Source organism: Procambarus clarkii, chromosome 20 (assembly GCF_040958095.1).
Source record: "Procambarus clarkii isolate CNS0578487 chromosome 20, FALCON_Pclarkii_2.0, whole genome shotgun sequence".
NCBI classification, from domain to species: Eukaryota; Metazoa; Arthropoda; class Malacostraca; order Decapoda; family Cambaridae; genus Procambarus; species Procambarus clarkii.
This window is the reverse complement of record NC_091169.1, coordinates 40,827,739-40,850,820: the sequence shown is the minus strand read 5'-3', so window position 1 is coordinate 40,850,820 and position 23,082 is coordinate 40,827,739. Positions and strand designations below refer to the sequence as shown.

The window sequence follows — 23,082 nt, the reverse complement described above, 5'->3', positions numbered from 1 at the left end:
AATATTTATTTACAATTTATTTTTGTGAGATGCTTCAAGTTATTTTGAAAATGCTTTTTTTAACATTTTGAACTTTAATTTTTCTTATTGTTTGTTTTGTTGACAATAGTATTTTGGGAAATGTTTTAGAGAATGGGAAACAATGAGGACAATTGCTTGCGTCCTGAATATTTAAGTCAATATATGGGAAAAGTTGGCCCGTATATTTTACGCCGCGAGGGAGTACTGGAGCCAGTGTCCGGACACTCTATAGTTATGGTGGCAGCTGTGGTGGCCCTCTCTCCCTGGCACTGTGTGCTCTCTCTCTCCCTGGCACTGGGGTCTGCTCTCTCTCTCTCTCTCTCTCTCTCTCTCTCTCTCTCTCTCTCTCTCTCTCTCTCTCTCTCTCTCTCTCTCTCTCTCTCTCTCTCTCTCTCTCTCTCTCCCTGGCACTGGGGTCTGCTCTCTCTCTCCCTGACACTGGGGTCTGCTCTCTCTCTCCCTGACACTGGGGTCTGCTCTCTCTCCCTGGCACTGGGGTCTTCTCTCTCTCTCCCTGGCACTGGGGTCTGCTCTCTCTCTCCCTGGCACTGAGGTCTGCTCTCTCTCTCCCTGGCACTGGTGTCTGCTCTCTCTCTCTCTCTCTCTCTCTCTCTCTCTCTCTCTCTGGCACTGGTGTCTGCTCTTTCCCCCCCCCCTTTGGCACTAATTTCTGCCCTCCCCCTCTCCCCCTTTTTCCTACTCTCTCGCGCGCGCTCCGATAGAACAACAACGAAACAAATATAAAAGGCAAACGAATCAGCGTAAAATCGTAGTAAATATAGTTCCCGACGACAACATTTCAAGACACACAAAATTGAGATAAGCAGTACATACGATTTCAGAAAAAGCTGAGAATACCTAAAGAAAACGGGGAGCCCAAGCATACACCAGGAGGCTCTCAGACTTCCCACGAGGCCCAAACATACCCAAAACCCCAAATTTAAGGTAACTGACAATAGCCTAAACGCCCCCTCCCCTTGCCCCTTAGCCTACCTTGACCACACAAGGAGCTGCGTCAAGGAACACCAAAAGGAAATCATCAAGAAAAAACATGTAAAAAGTTTGTTTCAACGACGTGAAACCATGAAAACTATGAAAAAAATACGACGACGTTTGAGAAAAGAGGACCAATGTGTCCCCTTTTTTTATGGTCTGTACAAAGCGTGGACGCTAACTATACACGTTAATGGCTAAGGGAGGAGAGGACAAGGTGGCGGACACTGCCCAAGGCTTAGTAGGTCGTTAGGCCTGGTCGTTAAGACCTGTGAACTATCGTGGCTGTTGTTTACACCTCATTACGAAGATTTTATGGTAGCTGGCTGTCAGGTTAAGCTGGCGTGTTAAGGTGTAACGCTTTTTTTTCCTTTATAATCAAGCTTTGTAGTCGAGCTTTATAGTCGAGCTTTATAATCAAGCTTTATAATCAAGCTTTATAGTCGAGCTTTATAATCGAGCTTTATAGTCGAGCTTTATAGTCTAGCTTTATAATCGAGCTTTATAATCGAGCTTTATAATCGAGCTTTATAATCGAGCTTTATAATCGAGCTTTATAGTCGAGCTTTATAGTCTAGCTTTATAGTCGAGCTTTATAGTCGAGCTTTATAGTCGAGCTTTATAGTCGAGCTTTATAATCGAGCTTTATAATCGAGCTTTATAATCGAGCTTTATAATCGAGCTTTATAATCGTGCTTTATAATCGTGCTTTATAATCGAGCTTTATAATCGAGCTTTATAATCGAGCTTTATAATCGAGCTTTATAACTTTATAATCATGCTTATATCTGTGTTCCAGGAGCTCTTTGTTCAGACTCTCCTGCATTTTTTTTTTGCTTTTCCAATCTGCATTTTTTGTGTAAATCATTAATCACTTTGAACTTCACAGTGTGTTGAATAACAGTATTTGGTGATCAGTTGCATGCATGGGCTTCAATCCCATCTGGACTGAAAGCTCTTTGACTGTTCATCACGTGACCCATTCAGTTGCATGTCGGAACCATTTGGGCTAAAACTCATGCACTCACTTTGACCCGATTTTTTCTATCGTTGTAAAATGTCCTTGAAAAATAGTGAAAGATCGCGTTAGGGAGTCTGAAAGATCGCGTTAGGGAGTCTGAAAGATCGCGTTAGGGAGTCTGAAAGATCGCGTTAGGGAGTCTGAAAGATCGCGTTAGGGAGTCTGAAAGATCGCGTTAGGGAGTCTGAAAGAGTGGATGGGTCTCTCTGTGTTAAGAAATCTATACACGAAGCACCAAGAGAAACAGAAGATAATGAGAAGAAAATTGATAAAAGACGGAAACGGAGGACAGACAAGAACAACAGGAGTGACTCCTAACCAGACGGTAAACATGGAATGGGGTAGACGAAGACTAGGAAGAAGTAGATAAGCAGGCGATGAGTCACAATAACGTGGCTGAAGTATGTTGACCAGACCACACACTAGAAGGTGAAGGGACGATGACGTTTCGGTCCGTCCTGGACCATTCTCAAATCGATTGATTCTATGGTCCAGGACGGACCGAAACGTCGTCGTCCCTTTACCTTCTAGTGTGTGGTCTGGTCAAGAAGTAGATAATATGGCTGCTTAAGTAGAGAAAGTAGACAATACGGTTGTGGAGGTAGATAAGAGTAGACAATACGATTAATATGTCTGCTACTCTTATACTACAAAAAAACAATGTAGCACAGTGGTCTACGTCCATGATGCGCAACTGAAGGGACCCGGGGTTAATAAGCTACCCCTGGCGGGACAGAAACGGTTGGGCACGTTTCCTTTCACATAATGGGGTCTCCCTATTTACCCAGAAGTAGAAAATTGTTGTGGCTGGTACCTTGGGGCAGTAGTTGACCTGGGAGGGGGAAGGGAAGGTACCCTGAACAGTTTTAACTACTGACCCTGAACAGTTTTAACTACTGTCCCTGACAATAAGAGAGCTGCCCCATTGTATCATAAGGAAAAAAATACCAGCTCCTTGAAGATGTGATCCTATGTATCTTGAATTATATCAGCTTAAACTCCTGTTTACAGCTCCTATAAATAGGTCTAGAACAAGAAAAACTATTCTTTGTCATTCACATTTCCCCAGTATAATTCATGGGCGATAATATTGTACTTTGTACTTCATTTTAGTAGTACTGGAGGTCTCTGTAGGACTGGAGCACAATACAGTCCTCCAGTATGGGTCAGGATCAATGTCTCTCTCACGTCTGGGCTCGTATGCCAATACTCGTCCAATATATTGACCAGCGCACGGACAAACATTATTAAAAATTAGCACAGTCAGGATTACTGCCTTGGGCAACGGGCAGGATTACTGCCTTGGGCAACGGGCAGGATTACTGCCTTGGGCAGCGGGCAGGATTACTGCCTTGGGCAGCAGGCGGATTACTGCCTTGGGCAGCGGGCAGGATTACTGCCTTGGGCAGCGGGCAGGATTACTGCCTTGGGCAGCAGGCGGATTACTGCCTTGGGCAGCGGGCAGGATTACTGCCTTGGGCAGCAGGCGGATTACTGCCTTGGGCAGCGGGCAGGATTACTGCCTTGGGCAGCGGGCAGGATTACTGCCTTGGACAGTATTAATGCTTGCGATCCAAGCAGGATTAACTTTTTTACGAGAACAGCAGACATAAATTTAATGTCGATAAAGTTAATTTTTTGTTCCAAAATTTTAATTGAAGTCTGGCTTTAGAGTTAAACACATTATATACCTTTGTTTTCATGACTAAATATTTTGGAAATATCGTAAAGTATTTCTAGAAAGATCTTCCAACAAATTTAAGTAATAATTACACGTAATTTCGCAGCATTGCAAATTTCAGACCAGGGATAAATTTCTTTGTATTCAGACGAGAGTTCCTAATTATTTTAGCTTCCTCAATGTGTTTAGAAACCCGATGGTCACGTGGCTGTGTCCGTGAGATTAACAGTGAGTAATGCGAGTGAGTTGAGTAAAGATGAGTAACAGGAGTGAGATGAGTAACACTAATGAGGTCGGCGTTCGATCCCCATAGGTCTAAGCGGTTGGGTATCGTTCCTTCCCTCCATCCTCATAGCCCGTCCGTGTACTATATCTAGCCATTCTGGTTTAACGCTTTCTTCTGATAATTATCTGATATCATTTTGCAATCGTGTCCCAAGTTTTGCAAAATGTCCCTTTGTGTCCCAAGCTAATAGAGCAAGCAATGGCTCTATTAACAGTGAGGTTATTAAGATTGTAAAATAAATATTGTTACAATGTCAACATCCAATGGGCTTTAAGACATTTTCTGCCGAGCTGTAATTCTTTGGCGTTTCAGCTGAATTGGGTGCTCAATAAACTGTTCATAGGATGAACATCGAAACTGCTCGAAACACTATGAACTATAGCGATGAACAGCCTGAAACGGTATGCGTGTTAGTGGCTTTACAAGAATGTAAAATCATCAATGTTATGTGCTCTCATAAACCCAATGTACCTTCTTGTATATAAATAAATAACAATAATAAAATAAAAAACATGGGATTGGCCTAATGTCTTAAGTATACCATTGAATTCATTTTCTGTTTTAAATAAAGAAAACTAATTTTCGTCCGTTTTTTACAACGTAAACTATACTATTTCTCAGCAAATGTTTAATTCACGAATTATGCGACGTGCGCAAATATTTCAAGGTATGGTTCCCCATTATCGGGGACAAGAAACTTAAGACGTTGCTTTTTTCTTGGCTAAATATTAACCTTCACCAGGATACAACCCACATCAGTCGCCTAATTCCCAGGCATCCAGTTATTGCTAGGTGAACAGAGGCATGAATTGAATGTATGAAAACTCCGTCAATTGGCGTTTAATACTGAGACAAGTAAGATTATGAGCCCAACAAATTCAAACAGATATCAGGTAAACAATAGTGAAACTGGGTGTCATGATTAGGATGGCTCAATCAAAAAATCCATTTAAAATCTATTTATAATCTATTTATATCCCACAATGGTGGGATATTTGACAAGCCATCGGCTTCCTGTCCTCGTCGAAGCCACTAGAGAGCTGGTGGCTCTCGGGTAAATTCTGGTTACGTTCGTTTTCAAAACCGGTGGCGAACCGTCCTGTGTACGATGCGATGCATTCGTTTGTTACCAGTTTAGTATGGTTGCAGTGTAGTTTTTTATTTGCATGAACTGCATTATTGATTGTATTTATTTACAATTATGCAATGTTGTTTGTCGTGTCGTTGAAAACTCCGTGGCTACACAATTCATGTGTGGGACGAAGTAAATAGTAATTAAATAAGTAAATAAATCAAGGATTTACGAGTTCCCCCTTAAACGAAACCGGTACATTTTCTTTAATCATGGCAGTTTGGTTTTAATGTCTAAAAACAGTTTATGCGCTCCAAAGCACCACGAGACGGTCTAGAGCAATGATAACAAAGAGAAATGTGTTATCTAGATGGTCTAGAGCAATGTGTTGCAAAGTTTTGAAGCTGGTACATTGTTAAATCAATGCAGCTTAAGCGGCCGTGATTGAGGAAAGAGATTGAGGTGTTATAAATACTTGCTGGAGCTTGTCCTTGTGATTAAAGAAGCAGTACACACTTTTTTTTATTTATATATACAAGAGTTCTTACATTCTTGTAGAGCTATTAGCACGCGTAGGGTATAGGGCAGGTCCTTAATCCTATGTTCCCCGGAATACGACCCTGCCAAATCGTTTAATAACCAGGTACCTATTTTACTGTTGGGTAAACAGAGGCTACAGTTAAGGATTGGCGCTCATTTCATTGACTTTGATTGGGCTGTAGTAACAGTTAAGTTCTTGATTATATTCAAAGAACATAAACTTTCTCAATCACCTTCATGTAACAATATTGCACATATGACTATTGCACATATGACTATTGCACGGATCTTAAGCCAGGTTGCAACTTCTTTAATTTGTTCATTTGCAATCTGTCTCTTTTCTTTCCCCCGGCGCTTGCAACAACTAGGGTCTCCGTGGTGTAGTGGTAAGACACTCGCCTGGCGTTCCGCGAGCGCTATGTCATGGGTTCGTATCCTGGCCGGGGAGGATTTACTGGGCGCAATTCCTTAACTGTAGCCTCTGTTTAACGCAACAGTAAAATGTGTACTTGGATGAAAAAACGATTCTTCGCGGCGGGGATCGTATTCCAGGGACCATAGGATTAAGGACTTGCCCGAAACGCTACGCGTACTAGTGGCTGTACAAGAATGTAACAACTCTTGTATATATCTCAAAAAAAAAAAAAAAGATACAGATTTCCTGTTCTTTCTTGGGGGGATGAGTTACTGGCATCAGGAAGCAAATTGGATTGCTGACCAGACCACACACTAGAAGGTGAAGGGACGACGACGTTTCGGTCCGTCCTGGACCATTCTCACACTCGACTTGAGAATGGTCCAGGACGGACCGAAACGTCGTCGTCCCTTCACCTTCTAGTGTGTGGTCTGGTCAACTTACTTTAGCCACGTTATTGTGACTCCTCGCCTGCAAATTGGATTATCTTAGCTTGGGCAGAGCTTGGAAATCGGTTGTTGCATGCATATTGCAAAGTCCTTTGAACACCCGTTTGAAATATTATTCTTTTTATGAACATCTTTATTGATTATTATTAAAGTGGTTGGCAAAACTAAAACGCTCAGTTGTTTAAATTTTAACAACGCAAGTTTTCATTAATCTGTTAAGCTGCCTCTTGGTAGCAAGGATTGGGGAATCAAGACGAGACTACATTACTGTTTTATTGGTCAACAAGTTATACAGATGTACGCTCGTCCAAGTGTGCTGTATCTGTCTGTACCACATTACCTTGCTGCTGTTGTTTGTGGTGATGTGATTGGTTTGTAGCGTTCTGTATCATTGCAAAATCTAATTTGTTGTGAGAGAGAGAGAGAGAGAGAGAGAGAGAGAGAGAGAGAGAGAGAGAGAGAGAGAGAGAGAGAGAGAGAGAGAGAGAGAGAGAGGGTGAAAAGGGAGTGGGTGAGGGAGGGAATTATCCGGGGAAAGCCCCAAGCCATTACGACTATATAGCACTTTGGAAGAGGGTCAGGATAAGGATTTGGGATGGGACGGCGGGAAGGAATGGTGCCCAACTATTTGATAGACGGTCGGGGATTGAACGCCGACATGAAGCGAGACCGTCGCTCTACCGTCCAGCCCAAGTGGTTAGGCTGTGAATGGGAGTGAAAATAAGAAAACGTGAGATGGGCTGGAAGCGCCTCCATGTCGTCTAAGAACTCAAGAATGTGGACCGCACTCCTTGAAGTGGTGAACTGATCCCATCCTCCTGTATGCCCGACTCTCTACAATATCTAAGTAACACGGAGAAATCTTACAATTTTTACCGTGTATTAATCTTGCAAATGAGCATTATTCAACCCGCTCTCGCACAAGACAGCATATATAGGACTTATTGCTTATAGTCACTATTTGACTTATAAATAAGTTTATATGTGACATATTCAAAGCCATATTTTTTCAAGGCACTAACTCTTCCTCTCAGTTTTATTAAACAATAGAGATTTTATACACAAATGGACAATATCCTGAGTTACTTTACAATTTATTTAAATATTTTAGTTTTGTTTTATTATTTTTATAAAACTGTAATGTAGATATAAGTATAGGTTCAGTACTAATTGTAATATCTTAACATACTAAGGTGGTTAGGCTAGGTCGGTGTTTTCTATTCAGCATTTCAAGGTAAACTCAAATATTCACAATAAATTAGAATGTCACATATGCACTTATTCATATGCTAAATATTGACTATAAGCAGGTGCGAGAACGGGTTGCATTATTTCACCATATTTTGACGATTTAAGTTGACCATTAATTTCACGGGTTCACCCGATCAGTTCGTCTTCAGTACATGCACAGTTGATAGTGCCAGATCAGCTAGTTAGGTTGCACTGTGTTGCAAGGAAAGAGTGCCACTTCCCCCGCTTATATGTATGTATATATATATATATATATATATATATATATATATATATATATATATATATATATATATATATATATAATATTTTATATATATGGCACTCAGGGGCACAAATGAAAAATTCGAGGCATGACAATGTCTCTGATCATTTCCGAGTTTTAGGGGTGTTTGAGGTCGATACTTCAGCCACATGGCTGCCTAAACCTTCGAAGTCCTCATCGTTGTCATCTCCAAACGTGTTCCTCCAGAAGGGGGTGGGGGGAGGGGGTAGGTCCACTGTCCGCGCCACACAACAGTCCTCTGGAACGAGAGAATCATTGTAAGCTCAAGAAATACGATCATTTCGCAGAGTTAATTCTTCTCCAAGAACTCGGGCACTCGTACTCTTGTATACACATTTACACACATACGCACACACAATACACACACACACACACACACACACAATACACACACACACACACACACAATACACACACACACACACACACACACACACACACACACACACACACACACACACACACACACACACACACACACACACACACACACACACACACATGTACTCAAACGCATACGTCACTCGAAGCACTCATGAGGGCTGCTCATAACTATTACCTTAGGGTCTATGAAGTTTCAAAACTCACAAACTGTTTAATAAATGAAAATAGAGATCAATTTTTTGGTTAAAGATGTACAGATTTCGTAAGTGGATGTATATAAATGCTTGATGACTCCTGGCTGTGGATGTTGAGGGCCCTTGAAGGCAAACTGCTTGGTCCCTCGAAATTAAGTGATAAAACCGGTAATATTATTCTCTAAAGATCTTCATTTTAATAAGCTGAGCAGACGAACACCGTGAAAAAAATTAAGGCATACAAGACTTAATGGAGATCAGTGTTTTTTAATACTGTCGCAGACGTACTTAGACGCAGACTCAGACGTACGCAGACGTACTTAGCTAAGGGATCCAAACGCCCTCTTGAAGCTCGATGCAGTACTCAGCAATCTCCTCAAAGACGCAGAACTTGGGTTTGCTGTGGCTGCAACACTCATCGTGGGCGTTTAAATTGCGTCCGGTGGAGATGGAGTTGCGTCTGCGGCGTCCAGCTTGCGTCTTGACGTAGGTGTGGGCGGCCTCCCGAGTCATCAACGTCACGCCCACCTGCAGCACAGGAATATCTTGAGGTTATCTTGAGATGATTTCGTGGCTTTAGTGTCCCCCGCGGCCCGGTCCTCGACCAGGCCTCCACCCCCAGGAAGCAGCCCGTGACAGCTGACAAACACCCAGGTACCTATTTTTTTTTTTACTGCTTGGTAACAGGGGCATAGGGTGAAAGAAACTCTGCCCATTGTTTCTCGCCGGCGCCCGGGATCGAACCCGGGACCACAGGATCACAAGTTCAGCGTGCTGTCCGCTCGGCCGACCGGCTCCCTCGGAATGGCCTTGTTTGATTTTATCCTCGTGTGGGTTCAATAGCAGACGACTTCAAGACACTTGTTGACCAAACCACACACTAGAAAGTGAAGGGACGACGACGTTTCGGTCCATCCTGGACCATTCTCAAGTCAATTTCGGTCCGACCTGGACCATTCACAATCGACTTGAGAATGGTCCAGGACGGACCGAAACGTCGTCGTCCCTTCACTTTCTAGTGTGTGGTTTGGCCAACATATTTCAGCCACGTTATTGTGACTCCTCGTCTTCAAGACACCTGTTAGCTGGCAGTTACCATCTCTTCCCATGGTAAGCCTTGCCAAATGGATTTCTCCCTAGAACACAACCCGCCAATCAATTGGCAACCAGGTACCCAATTGCTGCTGGGTGAACAGTGGCTCACAGTTACAAATTGATTCTTAGTTCTCCCTAATCAGGGCTCGAACCCAGACCCCCCAGATCACTCGCAAGGCGAGTGTTTCCCACTATGCCACAAGCACCCTACCCAGGTCCACCTCTACAGACGTCTGGACCAGTACTCAGGGAACAGTCTTCTATAATCTCGGCCTGACGGCTCAGTGGACAGCGCTCGGGATTCGTAGTTCTAAGGGTCCGGGTTCAATCCCCGGCGGAGGTGGAAACAAATGAGCAGAATTTCTTTCACCCTGATGCCCCCTGTTCACCTAGCAGTAAATGGGTACCTAGGAGTTAGACAGCTGCTACGAGCTGCTTCCTGGGGGATGTGTGTATGTGAAAAATTAGGATTAAGGACCTGCCTGAAACTCTATGGGTGCTTGTGGCTGCACAAGAATATAAGAACTCTTGTATAAATATATAAATGATACTCTGGTTCAATATATTTTAAGTCCCTCAGGAATCTATTTTTATTGCTATAAAGCACATCAGGTGTAAGGAAACGTGCCCAAACGTCACGACCCGCACAGGAATCCATCTCTGGGTCATTTTAGCATAATGAGTTCCAAGCAAAACATTTGCAGTTAATTAAGTAAAATTTAGAATATGGTTTTTATAAAGGAATTTTTTTAGCTTTATAAAAAACCTTATGTGGTGTTTAATTGTAAAGAAAAATTTGTGTTCTTCCCTAGCCTCTCACTAGCCTCCCACTAGCCCCTCACTAGCCTCTCACTAGCCCCTCACTAGCCCCTCACTAGCCCCTCACTAGCCTCTCACTAGCCTCCCACTAGCCTCCCACTAGCCCCTCACTAGCCCCTCACTAGCCTCTCACTAGCCCCTCACTAGCCCCTCACTAGCCCCTCACTAGCCCCTCACTAGCCCCTCACTAGCCCCTCACTAGCCCCTCACTAGCCCCTCACTAGCCCTTCACTAGCCTCTCACTAGCCTCTCACTAGTCTCAAGGAAGGTAGGCCTTACCTAGGCCGTTCTCTCAGCTAATGCGTCTCATTGTGTATGCTATGGTCCCCAACGTACAGAATATAAGGAACTACGAAAAGAAGCACTCACAAATATCTTCAAACTCATCTGAATTGTGCGTCCTGAATCAAGAGGAAACAAAGCATTGACGCACGTTTAAAGGTGAACCCAAACTGAAAGAATGATTTACCGCATTGAACACGTGTGTAGTGTGTTATCCAGCACGGATAGCGTGTTGGTTGATGATGATAACACTGATGTTATACTACGATATCGAGAAGGCAACTGGTGCAGCTGTATGGCATACTCACACCAGCTGCATGAGGAATAATGGGTATGGTGGGCAGCTGGGGCCTGCTTCGTGAGTGCTGCTGCTGCTGCTGCTGCTGCTGCTGGAGGAGCATTCCAGTCTCCCTCGTGGCTTTCTGGACGAAGACCTGGCTTGGGGTCTGGACGAGGACCTGGCTTGGGGTCTGGACGAGGACCTGGCTTGGGGTTTGGCTGTAGGTCTGAATGGGGTTGGGGCTGAACTCGTTACTTTGAACGGAGATGAAAGGAATTTCACCACTGACGGACCTCGCCACTGAAAGAAAATTAGTGTTATATCAGTATGTTTAAGGCTGCGGAAATGAAATAATGCAGCTCACGTTATCATTATTCGCCCGCACCGCTACTTACATATTTCTAGTAATTTATATGCAGTTCTTTATGGGTTGTAACATTCACGTGAAGCAAAATTATGGAGATAATGAGGCTTAGATATGAAAATATTCCCATTCGAACTGTTCTAGTCGTTGTCCTTTCACCATATGCATGTTAGAGAACTTATGAGAACGTTTATGCAAGTTATCCATTAGCTTCATATTTGCATCAAAGAAAATGGTATTTTATCCGTAACTTGTATAATGAGTAACTTGGATAAACTGTCCTCTTCTTGTTACTCAATTGCTCATCTTAAACATATTCGTTCCTTCTTTAACTTCTATTCTCTCTGTTCTCATCTGCCTTGTTTTCCAAATGTTTGTTCCATGCTTTCCTACTTCTTAGCTTGATAGTTTCTATAGACAAACCCCCTTAAGAGTCAGCAATTGCTGTGATAATTAACTGCGAATGCTGGGTCCAAGAGGTGGCGCTCAACCCTGAAAGTACAGCTCGAGTAGTGTGAGTACAGTGAGTACAGTGAGAGTACACACACACACACACACACACACGAACGCAAATGTGTTTACATACATCTAAAGTCAGATGGATCCTTGAAGGTGCGACAGATGGTGCTCATGGTGGCTCCTAGGTTGCCGCAGTCGAAATCCACCCGTAGGTGCTCCACTCTGTACGGGGAGGTGGGCGACGGCCACGCCACCACCACCATCTGCGGCAGGAGGGAGAGAGAGAGGGGTGTCTCTTGACAATGTTGTTCTCAATAGTAAGCAGAGTCTGTGTCAGATATGTTGGGAGTGCTGTGGGGAAATGGCTGCACCGCCTGTGTCAGCGGGACGTGTTGGGAGTGCTGTGGGGGAGTGGCTGCACCACCTGTGTCAGAGGGACGTGTTGGGAGTGCTGTGGGGGAATGGCTGCACCGCCTGTGTCAGAGGGACGTGTTGGGAGTGCTGTGGGGAAATGGCTGCACCGCCTGTGTCAGAGGGACGTGTTGGGAGTGCTGTGGGGAAATGGCTGCACCACCTGTGTCAGAGGGACGTGTTGGGAGTGCTGTGGGGGAATGGCTGCACCGCCTGTGTCAGAGGGACGTGTTGGGAGTGCTGTGGGGAAATGGCTGCACCGCCTGTGTCAGAGGGACGTGTTGGGAGTGCTGTGGGGGAATGGCTGCACCACCTGTGTCAGAGGGACGTGTTGGGAGTGCTGTGGGGGAATGACTGCACCACCTGTGTCAGAGGGACGTGTTGGGAGTGCTGTGGGAGGAATGGCTGCACCACCTGTGTCAGAGGGACGAGTTGGGAGTGCTGTGGGGGAGTGGCTGCACCACCTGTGTCAGAGGGACGTGTTGGGAGTGCTGTGGGAGAATGGCTGCACCGCCTGTGTCAGAGGGACGTGTTGGGAGTGCTGTGGGGGAGTGGCTGCACCACCTGTGTCAGAGGGACGTGATGGGAGTGCTGTGGGGAAGTGGCTGCACCACCTGTGTCAGAGGGACGTGTTGGGAGTGCTGTGGGGGAATGGCTGCACCGCCTGTGTCAGAGGGACGTGTTGGGAGTGCTGTGGGGGAGTGGCTGCACCACCTGTGTCAGAGGGACGTGTTGGGAGTGCTGTGGGGGAATGGCTGCACCACCTGTGTCAGAGGGACGTGTTGGGAGTGCTGTGGGAGGAATGGCTGCACCACCTGAGCAAGCGAGAGTTGCCATTGAAGCTGCCGGCGAGCGTGGAGAGAGAGCCATGAAGAGAGAATCAGGAAGACGAAGACTTATATACAACAAAGAGAAATACCAGAAAGTCAAGTAATTCCCATGAAATCCCCAGTGGGGACAGGACCCTCGCAATGAGATCACCACAGAATGTTACCTCATCACGGAAATGAAAGGAATCGTACGTAAATTTTGTTACCTCATATGAGAGCTCAAAGAGAATATGCAAAAAAAAAAAACTCATAATTCGACAGTGAGTGCCTGGAGTGCAAGTGGAAGATAAAAAAGTGCATGGGAAACGTAGAGAGAGAGAACAAAGAAGAAAGATAACAGACATAAGAGGAATAATTTATAATAATATTTCATTGTGTCGGGAACAGGGAGCCAGTATATATATGTACAGTATACATGCTAGGCTTATATCAAGGTTCCCTCCCCACCCCCCCTCGTTCAATCCCCGACCGTCCAAGTGGTTGGGCCCCATTCCTTCCCTCCGTCCCATCCAAATTCCTTATCCTGACCCCTTCCAAGTGCTATATAGTCATAATGGCTTGGCGCTTTCCCCCGTTAACTCCCTCCCTCCCTCTCCCCTCCCCCCCCCCTCTTCTCAGGGTCGAATGACTGACCTCGCCTAATATGTAACCCCACAACAAGCTGATTAACTCGTGGGTATACCTATTTACTGCTAGGTGAAGAGTAGCATTAGGTGATATCCACGCGCATATCCACTTCTGTCCTGCCTGGGATTCGATCCCGGAATTCTTGATGGCGAATCGGAAACGAACCCGAGTGTACTACCGGGACCATTTAATATACAAATATATACGAAATAAATTAAAATTTGAGAAGCAATATTAAATTTGCGCAGCACTAAAGGAAAATTCACAGCCTCAGCTTTTGCTCAGCACTATACGGGTAATGGGAGACTGAGGAAGTGGTGAGAACTGAGGGTTTACAGACATTAACAAGTATGAGAGGTACTAAATGAGATGTGCATCTGGCCCTGACTAGGCCAGAGGGAGGCCCCCTGACGAGGCCAGAGGGAGGCCCCTGACGAGGCCAGAGGGAGGCCCCCTGACGAGGCCAGAGGGAGGCCCCTGACGAGGCCAGAGGGAGGCCCCCTGACGAGGCCAGAGGGAGGCCCCCTGACGAGGCCAGAAGGAGGCCCCCTGACGAGGCCAGAGGGAGGCCCCCTAACGAGGCCAGAGGGAGGCCCCCTGACGAGGCCAGAGGGAGGCCCCTGACGAGGCCAGAGGGAGGCCCCCTGACGAGGCCAGAGGGAGGCCCCCTGACGAGGCCAGAGGGAGGCCCCCAGACGAGGCCAGAGGGAGGCCCCCTGACGAGGCCAGAGGGAGGCCCCCTGACGAGGCCAGAGGGAGGCCCCCCTGACGAGGCCAGAGGGAGGCCCCTGACGAGGCCAGAGGGAGGCCCCCTGACGAGGCCAGGGGGAGGCCCCTGACGAGGCCAGACGGAGCCCCCTGACGAGGTCAGAGGAAAGCCCATGACGAGGCCAGAGGAAAGCCCATGACGAGGCCAGAGAGAGGCCCCTGACGAGGCTAGGGGGAAGCCCCTGACGAGGCCAGAGGGAGGCCCCTGACGAGGCCAGAGGGAGGCCCCTGACGAGGCCAGAGGGAGGCCCCTGACGAGGCCACAGGAAGGCCCCCTGACGAGGCCACAGGAAGGCCCCCTGACGAGGCCACAGGGAGGCCCCCTGACGAGGCCAGAGGAAGCCCCCTGACGAGGCCAGAGGGAGCCCCTCTGACGAGGCCAGAGGGAGCCGCCCCTGACGAGGCCAGGGGAGGCCCCTGACGAGGACAAAGGCCCTCCATGGATCCTGAAAGAAGCAGCAGATGCCTCGAGCCATTTCTTTACAATGCTCTTCAACGCCACACTATAAACGAAATAATTATTTAAGATAAAGAAAAAAGTTAATACGCTTCCTAATACAAAAAGGAAGACGACAGAGGCCACTGAAATATGGACCAACATCAGTGTCAAGCATTTCCTTGCCTTGGGAGAGGCTCGTAAGGAGGAGGATCTTAGAAATATATGTCCATTGTCTCCAGGCTCTAACATCGCTTCCGAGACGAGTCAGATCTAACATATTAGTTCTATGACCAAATGCCAGCCTTAAAACAGGAGAGGGAACCGTGGGTCGACTGCATATTCACTGATTGCTAGAAAGTGCTTGATACTGAACAACATAAAATATAGCTTCTATGCAACTTCGAAAATCATGCAGGTGAATCTGGACGAGTCTAATGTGCAAGAGGCAGTACCCATCGGATGGGAAACAAATGTAAACGTGAAAGAGAAGAAATATGAGTGGCACATTCCGTTACTGATCCTGGGAAATTGATTTGAGAAAGGGAATAATAGGATCGATCATATCCCTGTTGGTAGACAATGGAAAGCTGGTGAGAATAGTTAAGAGCGAAGAAGCCTTCGAGAGAACAAGGAGACCTGAATGCACCTCAACATTACTCAGAAAAAGAATATTTTTTCTATTGTATTTTATGTTGTATTTTAATCCAGTTAAAAAATCGTAATAGGAATAGGAAAAGACAAACAAAAAAAGATTAAAAGGGGTGGAAAGGTCTTCTTAACTAAAAACAAAAAGTGAGATGTGTTCCATGTCTCCAAAACTGGCCCCCAGGAAACACATTAACAAAATAACGTCTTCATCATAAGCGATTATGGTTAGACGGCCAAGTGACATTTAGGTACCTAAATGAAGAGGCTTTCTAAGACATTATATGCAACCTCCGTGAGACCAACTGATAAATATGCAACAGCCTGCGGGGCTCAGACTCAGGGATACCTCAGCCACGCCGCACTGCAGGGAACAGAGGAGATATAATAACGTTTACACTACGAACGCCACGGGCACATGCCACGGATGGAACCTATTGGGCTATGTGATGGAGTAAAGTATAAAAATACATATATATTTATTAACACAGGTGGTGGTGCTTACAAAAACAGGAGACTCCTATTAACAGGCTGAGAGCTTTCCCTTCCCATAGCTCAAGGTAAGCCTTACCCTATTATAGATCCCCCTGGAACACCCCCCACCAATCGGTTAACGACCAGTATTTCCATTACTGCTGGGTGAACAGGGGCGAACAGCCGCAACTAAGGAGCTAGCACTTGACTCTGGAAGCACTTCTATATAGATACATCTAGGTGAGCACAGACTTGAACCATGATAATGGTGCCCTAGTCGATGGTGGGCCACACTATGGGGCCATAATCCAGGCTCTTGAGGGCCACACTGGGCCACAAACTAGGCTACTGCGGGCCACACTATAGACTACTACCCTAGGCTACAGGGTAGCTTAGGATAAGGCTCGTCTGTACCCCAGTGCACGCACGCACGCGCGCTGAATGACAGACAGGTCAATGGGCCTGCCTGTGCGCATGACCGCACGCACACATACACACACACAGGGGGCCCCTATACCTCAGCTGGGGGCCCAGAACACCTTAGGTCAAGGCTTGGGCGCGACCCCGAGCAACGTGAATGAGCCACAGCTCCCGGGTCCCGCCTCTCGGCCCCTTCCTTGATTGGTTGCCTTATATCTATTTTTTCATTGAGTGCGGCCTCTAGTTCCTCCTCGCTTCCCACATCATCTCGAGAGAGATTAAAGGATAATTTAAAGAAAACGGAAAAGAGGTTGAATGATAACATGCTGACCATAAACACATGGATAGGGAGAATGATGTATAAGAAGGATGATACACAGGAAGAAGGAAAAGGAAAAATAGAAAGGGACACAGGGGAAAAACAAGGAATGAAACAGAGAGGGAGAAAGATGTAATTGGATAAGGTGATAGAGGCGATAAATAAAGGCAAAGGGAGAGAGAGAGAGAGAGAGCAAAAGAGGCAGAGATCAGAGCCTCCAGAAAAAGAGGATAAAGAAAGGAACTAAGAATAATCGGAGAAGCGAGCAATGGGAACAAAGTGAGAAAATAAGAGATAGAAATGAGTAAAGGGAAAAATTCCAAGAGAGACAGAGAAAGAAAGAAACGGAGAAAAGGACAAGAAAGGTGAGAAACATGCAGGAGATGATAGGAGAAAAAGGGAAAGAATTAAATTAGTGACAGAACGAAGAGAAATTAATACAAAGAAAGCACAAGAAAATTGTCAAAAAATGAAATAAAAACAAAAATTTGGAAAAGGAGTTAATGAAAAGAGGAAAAAAATAGAATAGGGAAAAAATATCAGGAGACGTAGAGTAACACACACACACACACACACACACACACACACACACACACACACACACACACACACACAGGGACGGTGAAAAGGACAGAAGTGAAGACAGATAAAAAAGGAACGACTGGGCACCAATCTCTGAACAACTCGCAGTAATTAGGGACAATGGTTGAAAAGATACAGTAAGGAAAAAAGAAGAAAATAGCAGATGGAACGACCAGTGCGCCAGGTGTGTGAGCTACTAGTGCAGTGCGCCAGGTGTGTGAGCTACTAGTGCAGTGCGCCAGGTGTGTGAGCTACTAGTGCAGTGCGCCAGGTGTGTGAGCTACTAGTGCAGTGCGCCAGGTGTGTGAGCTACTAGTGCAGTGCGCCAGGTGTGTGAGCTACTAGTGCAGTGCGCCAGGTGTGTGAGCTACTAGTGCAGTGCGCCAGGTGTGTGAGCTACTAGTGCAGTGCGCCAGGTGTGTGAGCTACTAGTGCAGTGCGCCAGGTGTGTGAGCTACTAGTGGAGTGCGCCAGGTGTGTGAGCTACTAGTGCAGTGCGCCAGGTGTGTGAGCTACTAGTGCAGTGCGCCAGGTGTGTGAGCTACTAGTGCAGTGCGCCAGGTGTGTGAGCTACTAGTGCAGTGCGCCAGGTGTGTGAGCTACTAGTGCAGTGCGCCAGGTGTGTGAGCTACTAGTGCAGTGCGCCAGGTGTGTGAGCTACTAGTGCAGTGCGCCAGGTGTGTGAGCTACTAGTGCAGTGCGCCAGGTGTGTGAGCTACTAGTGCAGTGCGCCAGGTGTGTGAGCTACTAGTGCAGTGCGCCAGGTGTGTGAGCTACTAGTGCAGTGCGCCAGGTGTGTGAGCTACTAGTGCAGTGCGCCAGGTGTGTGAGCTACTAGTGCAGTGCGCCAGGTGTGTGAGCTACTAGTGCAGTGCGCCAGGTGTGTGAGCTACTAGTGCAGTGCGCCAGGTGTGTGAGCTACTAGTGCAGTGCGCCAGGTGTGTGAGCTACTAGTGCAGTGCGCCAGGTGTGTGAGCTACTAGTGCAGTGCGCCAGGTGTGTGAGCTACTAGTGCAGTGCGCCAGGTGTGTGAGCTACTAGTGCAGTGCACCAGGTGTGTGAGCTACTAGTGCAGTGCGCCAGGTGTGTGAGCTACTAGTGCAGTGCACCAGGTGTGTGAGCTACTAGTGCAGTGCGCCAGGTGTGTGAGCTACTAGTGCAGTGCGCCAGGTGTGTGAGCTACTAGTGCAGTGCGCCAGGTGTGTGAGCTACTAGTGCAGTGCGCCAGGTGTGTGAGCTACTAGTGCAGTGCGCCAGGTGTGTGTGAGCAACTAGTGCAGTGCACCAGGTGTGTGAGCTACTAGTGCAGTGCGCCAGGTGTGTGAGCTACTAGTGCAGTGCACCAGGTGTGTGAGCTACTAGTGCAGTGCACCAGGTGTGTGAGCTACTAGTGCAGTGCACCAGGTGTGTGAGCTACTAGTGCAGTGCACCAGGTGTGGGGGCAACTAGACCAGTGCACCAGGTGTGTGGGAGCAACTAGACCAGTGCACCAGGTGTGTGGGAGCAACTAGACCAGTGCACCAGGTGTGTGGGAGCAACTAGACCAGTGCACCAGGTGTGTGGGAGCAACTAGACCAGTGCACCAGGTGTGTGGGAGCAACTAGACCAGTGCACCAGGTGTGTGTGAGCAACTAGACCAGTGCACCAGGTGTGTGGGAGCAACTAGACCAGTGCACCAGGTGTGTGTGACCAACTAGACCAGTGCACCAGGTGTGTGGGAGCAACTAGACCAGTGCACCAGGTGTGTGTGACCAACTAGACCAGTGCACCAGGTGTGTGAGCCACTAGACCAGTGCACCAGGTGTGTGACCAACTAGACCAGTGCACCAGGTGTGTGGGAGCAACTAGACCAGTGCACCAGGTGTGTGGGAGCAACTAGTCCAGTGCACCAGGTGTGTGGGAGCAACTAGACCAGTGCACCAGGTGTGTGAGCCACTAGTGCAGTGCACCAGGTGTGTGTGACCAACTAGACCAGTGCACCAGGTGTGTGTGAGCAACTAGACCAGTGCACCAGGTGTGTGAGCCACTAGACCAGTGCACCAGGTGTGTGTGAGCAACTAGACCAGTGCACCAGGTGTGTGAGCCACTAGACCAGTGCACCAGGTGTGTGTGACCAACTAGACCAGTGCACCAGGTGTGTGTGACCAACTAGACCAGTGCACCAGGTGTGTGTGACCAACTAGACCAGTGCACCAGGTGTGTGTGACCAACTAGACCAGTGCACCAGGTGTGTGGGAGCCACTAGGCCAGTGCACCAGGTGTGTGTGACCAACTAGACCAGTGCACCAGGTGTGTGGGAGCCACTAGACCAGTGCACCAGGTGTGTGTGAGCCACTAGACCAGTGCACCAGGTGTGGGAATAGCAACTACAGGTGTTTGTACACAACACCAGGCAGCCTTCACAGTGTTATAAAATCATGAGTTACTTAAAAGTCTTTATGAAAATAAATATCAAGATTTTCAACACTTTTTCCAACAGGCAGCAAAGAAGCTTTTAAAAAAAAATTCTCAAGTTATTCTAAAATTCTTAAAATTATCAAGTTATTTACACTGAAGGACAGAACGTTTGGAGATAAATTTTGATGTTATTCTTTTTGTTTTTAATTGCAAAAAAACTATTTTGGCACTTAATTTTTGTCACAATTTAACTTACCAATTTCAGCAGCGTGTTGGGCTCCATTCCTCAAGGCGTTGCAATTGGAGGCTAAGGTGGTCCTCGAGCTTAATCAAAACACTGACGTCTGGGTAGGCTGGAGTATGAGGTTCCTGGCATTCGTGGGTCAGGGAATGAATGTGAGGGTATGAGGGTTGGGGGGGTAGTCGATTGTGTGTGTGTGTGAGGGCCTCGAACGATTGGGGAGGGATGTGGGAGAGAGAGAGAGAGAGAGAGAGCTGGCGTACCGCAGGATGCCTGCCACACACCTGACATCTAGCGCCCAACAACCACACTATATAACTGCATCACCATCTCTGACGTCAGAAAGTTGCAAACCAAGACGTCTCTTTTGTTCCTATCATTAAAATCATAATTTTTGCCAATTAATTGTAATTGATAATTTGCAATATCCAGTCAGGTTTGATGAAGACATTTTCTGGCTATTGTTTATGCTTAGCTGAGGGGTGCCAACTGTTGCTAGGGGGTGGCTGAGGAGTGCCAACTGTTGCTAGGGGTGGCTAAGGGGTGCCAACTGTTGCTAGGGGATGGCTGAGGAGTGCCAACTGTTGCTAGGGGGTGGCTGAGGAGTGCCAACTGTTGGTAGGGGCAGCTAATGGGTGCCAACTGTTGCTAGGGGATGGCTAAGGAGTGCCAACTGTTGCTAGGGGCAGCTAATGGGTGCCAACTGTTGCTAGGGGTAGCTAAGGAGTGCCAACTGTTGTTAGGGGTGGCTGAGGAGTGCCAACTGTTGCTAGGGGTGGCTGAGGAGTGCCAACTGTTGCTAGGGGTGGCTAAGGGGTGCCAACTGTTGCTAGGGGCGGCTGTGAAGTGCCAACTGTTGCTAGGGGTGGCTAAGGAGTGCCAACTGTTGCTAGGGGTGGCTAAGGGGTGCCAACTGTTGCTAGGGGTGGCTAAGGGGTGCCAACTGTTGCTAGGGGTGGCTGAGGAGTGCCAACTGTTGCTAGGGGCAGCTAAGGGGTGCCAACTGTTGCTAGGGGTGGCTGAGGAGTGCCAACTGTTGCTAGGGGAGGCAGAGGAGTGCGAACTGTTGCTAGGGGAGGCTGTGGAGTGCCAACTGTTACTAGGGGTGGCTGAGGGGTGCCAACTGTTGCTAGGGGTGGCTGAGGAGTGCCAACTGTTGCTAGGGGTGGCTAAGGAGTGCCAACTGTTGCTAGGGGTGGCTAAGGGGTGCCAACTGTTGCTAGGGGTGGCTGAGGAGTGCCAACTGTTGCTAGGGGCAGCAAAAGTGTGCCAACTGTGGAGTAGTTCAGAGTGGTGGTAGAGTGGTATTAGTACTGGGAAACCAGTCGGGGTTATCCCTGGCCGTCCAGGTTCGAATCCTGTTGGCGGAGTCAGAGAGTTTATAGTGAGATATATGCTTGATTAGCATTGACTGCATGAGAAAGGTAATCATTTTTGGTTTGAAATTAACTTAAAACTCACATAACAGAAGCTTCGTCTTTTGTTATGAATAGATACGTCATGGGGGGGGGGAACTTTTATCTTCGGAAAGAAGAATAGTTTGTTTGTAAATCTGATGTTGAGACGCAATTAATAGTTGTGTCGCGCAGAGAAAGTGACAGATCTGTGTTGTTGACGGAGGGGTTAACAATAGCCCTTGTTCACAGTTCTGAACCTCGCCTTTGCTTTGTTCATTCTTGTTGATGTTATGTTCATATTTGTGCTCCTGACCTTCGCCCTGTTCAGACAACTCTATTGAATAATTTGCGAACTCGTTATCAGGAACTATGGTCCTGCTTCCTCATACTTAGATTAATATGTTGGTAGTTAAAGTGGGTAGATAAATATATTGAGAGCTACAATGAGTTGATTAATATAATGATTTATAATAATTATGCTCATATATATAGAGACATGAGTCAACATGGGTTACCAGGCTATCTTGAGGTTATCTTGAGTAACCTCAAGATAACCTCAAGGCCTCCTGCGGGTTTTGTTTTCCACTGGGAAAAGACAAAAGACAAAATAATTTTCCATTTTACATATTATCATCTTAACTCTTGTGACTTGAGATTATCATCTGTCATTTACATATATTATATGTAAATTTATACATTTACACATATTATAGTTTGTGTTGATTGGGAAATAAGTATGCTTAGTGGTGCCTTCTCACCATGCCCAGTGGCTGGGGGGGGGGGGAGATTGGTGCCCAGAAGCAATATAAAAACCCTATACCCCCCTTTCACAAGACGGGACAAGGGGGAGTTGGGGGACCAAAAAAAACTATTCCAGAATTTAATGCTGCATGAATTGATTGGTAATTTCTGATTGTCCGAATCTCTCAGTCAAGCTCCCAATCGATCTTATGTACTTATTGTATGGTTGACCCCTGGTGAGTTTTCTTGCATCATTAACTATGTGACCTCAAATCATCTGGCCGGTCATTTAAGTGATCATAATATCCAATTTTTTTAAGTAATCTTTTTTATATTAAATAATCATAATATCCTAAATTTTATTTTTTTAAGGATTTTTTTGTTAAAAAAAAAAAGATTTTTAACATAAGTAGCACTTGAGGATTTGTATGGCTTCCAGGGGAGGCTCGTGTAGTGGTCTGCGTTCTCGTCTGGCACTCGATAATCCCATCTTCGTCCCTCGGGTGGTGGACAGAAACGTTTAGGCACCGTTTCCTGTGCACCTGATTCTTCTTAAAAAAAAAGAAAAAGTACCCCGGGACATTCTTTCTAAGTACTCTCTAAGTTCGTCATCTACTCCCTTGAAGACACCGTGATTCATTAGCCTGTTGTTTGAGGGCCGTCGATCAAGGTTTAAAAGACATTCAATGATTTACAGCTTCCATTAGGACGGCTGAGTTTAGTTTAGTTTAGTTCATTTATTATGCCCCCCATAACCATCATGTGGGCGGTGGTGGCAGGGGTTGGAGGCATATATAATGGGCTCAGGGACTGCCTATTTTAGCTTCTATAATTGTGGTCGGTCTCGAGCCCATTGTTGACGATGTGCATTAAACTTTGTAACTAGCTCATCAAGTTGT

At 46.6% G+C, this 23,082-nt stretch overlaps 1 protein-coding gene across 1 annotated transcript; it reads right to left on the bottom strand.

The window, feature by feature from the left end:
- Positions 1 to 6,882: 6,882 nt before the first annotated feature.
- Positions 6,883 to 20,351, bottom strand: LOC138366665 (uncharacterized). Its single transcript, XM_069327889.1, has 5 exons — positions 20,061 to 20,351; positions 12,020 to 12,155; positions 11,098 to 11,369; positions 8,914 to 9,121; positions 6,883 to 8,253 (listed from the first exon to the last, which is right to left on the bottom strand). Exons 1-4 carry the CDS (start codon positions 20,085 to 20,087, stop codon positions 8,918 to 8,920), a joined length of 639 nt encoding a protein of 212 aa, XP_069183990.1. The 5' UTR covers positions 20,088 to 20,351; the 3' UTR covers positions 6,883 to 8,253; positions 8,914 to 8,917.
- Between the last annotated feature and the right edge of the window lie 2,731 nt (positions 20,352 to 23,082).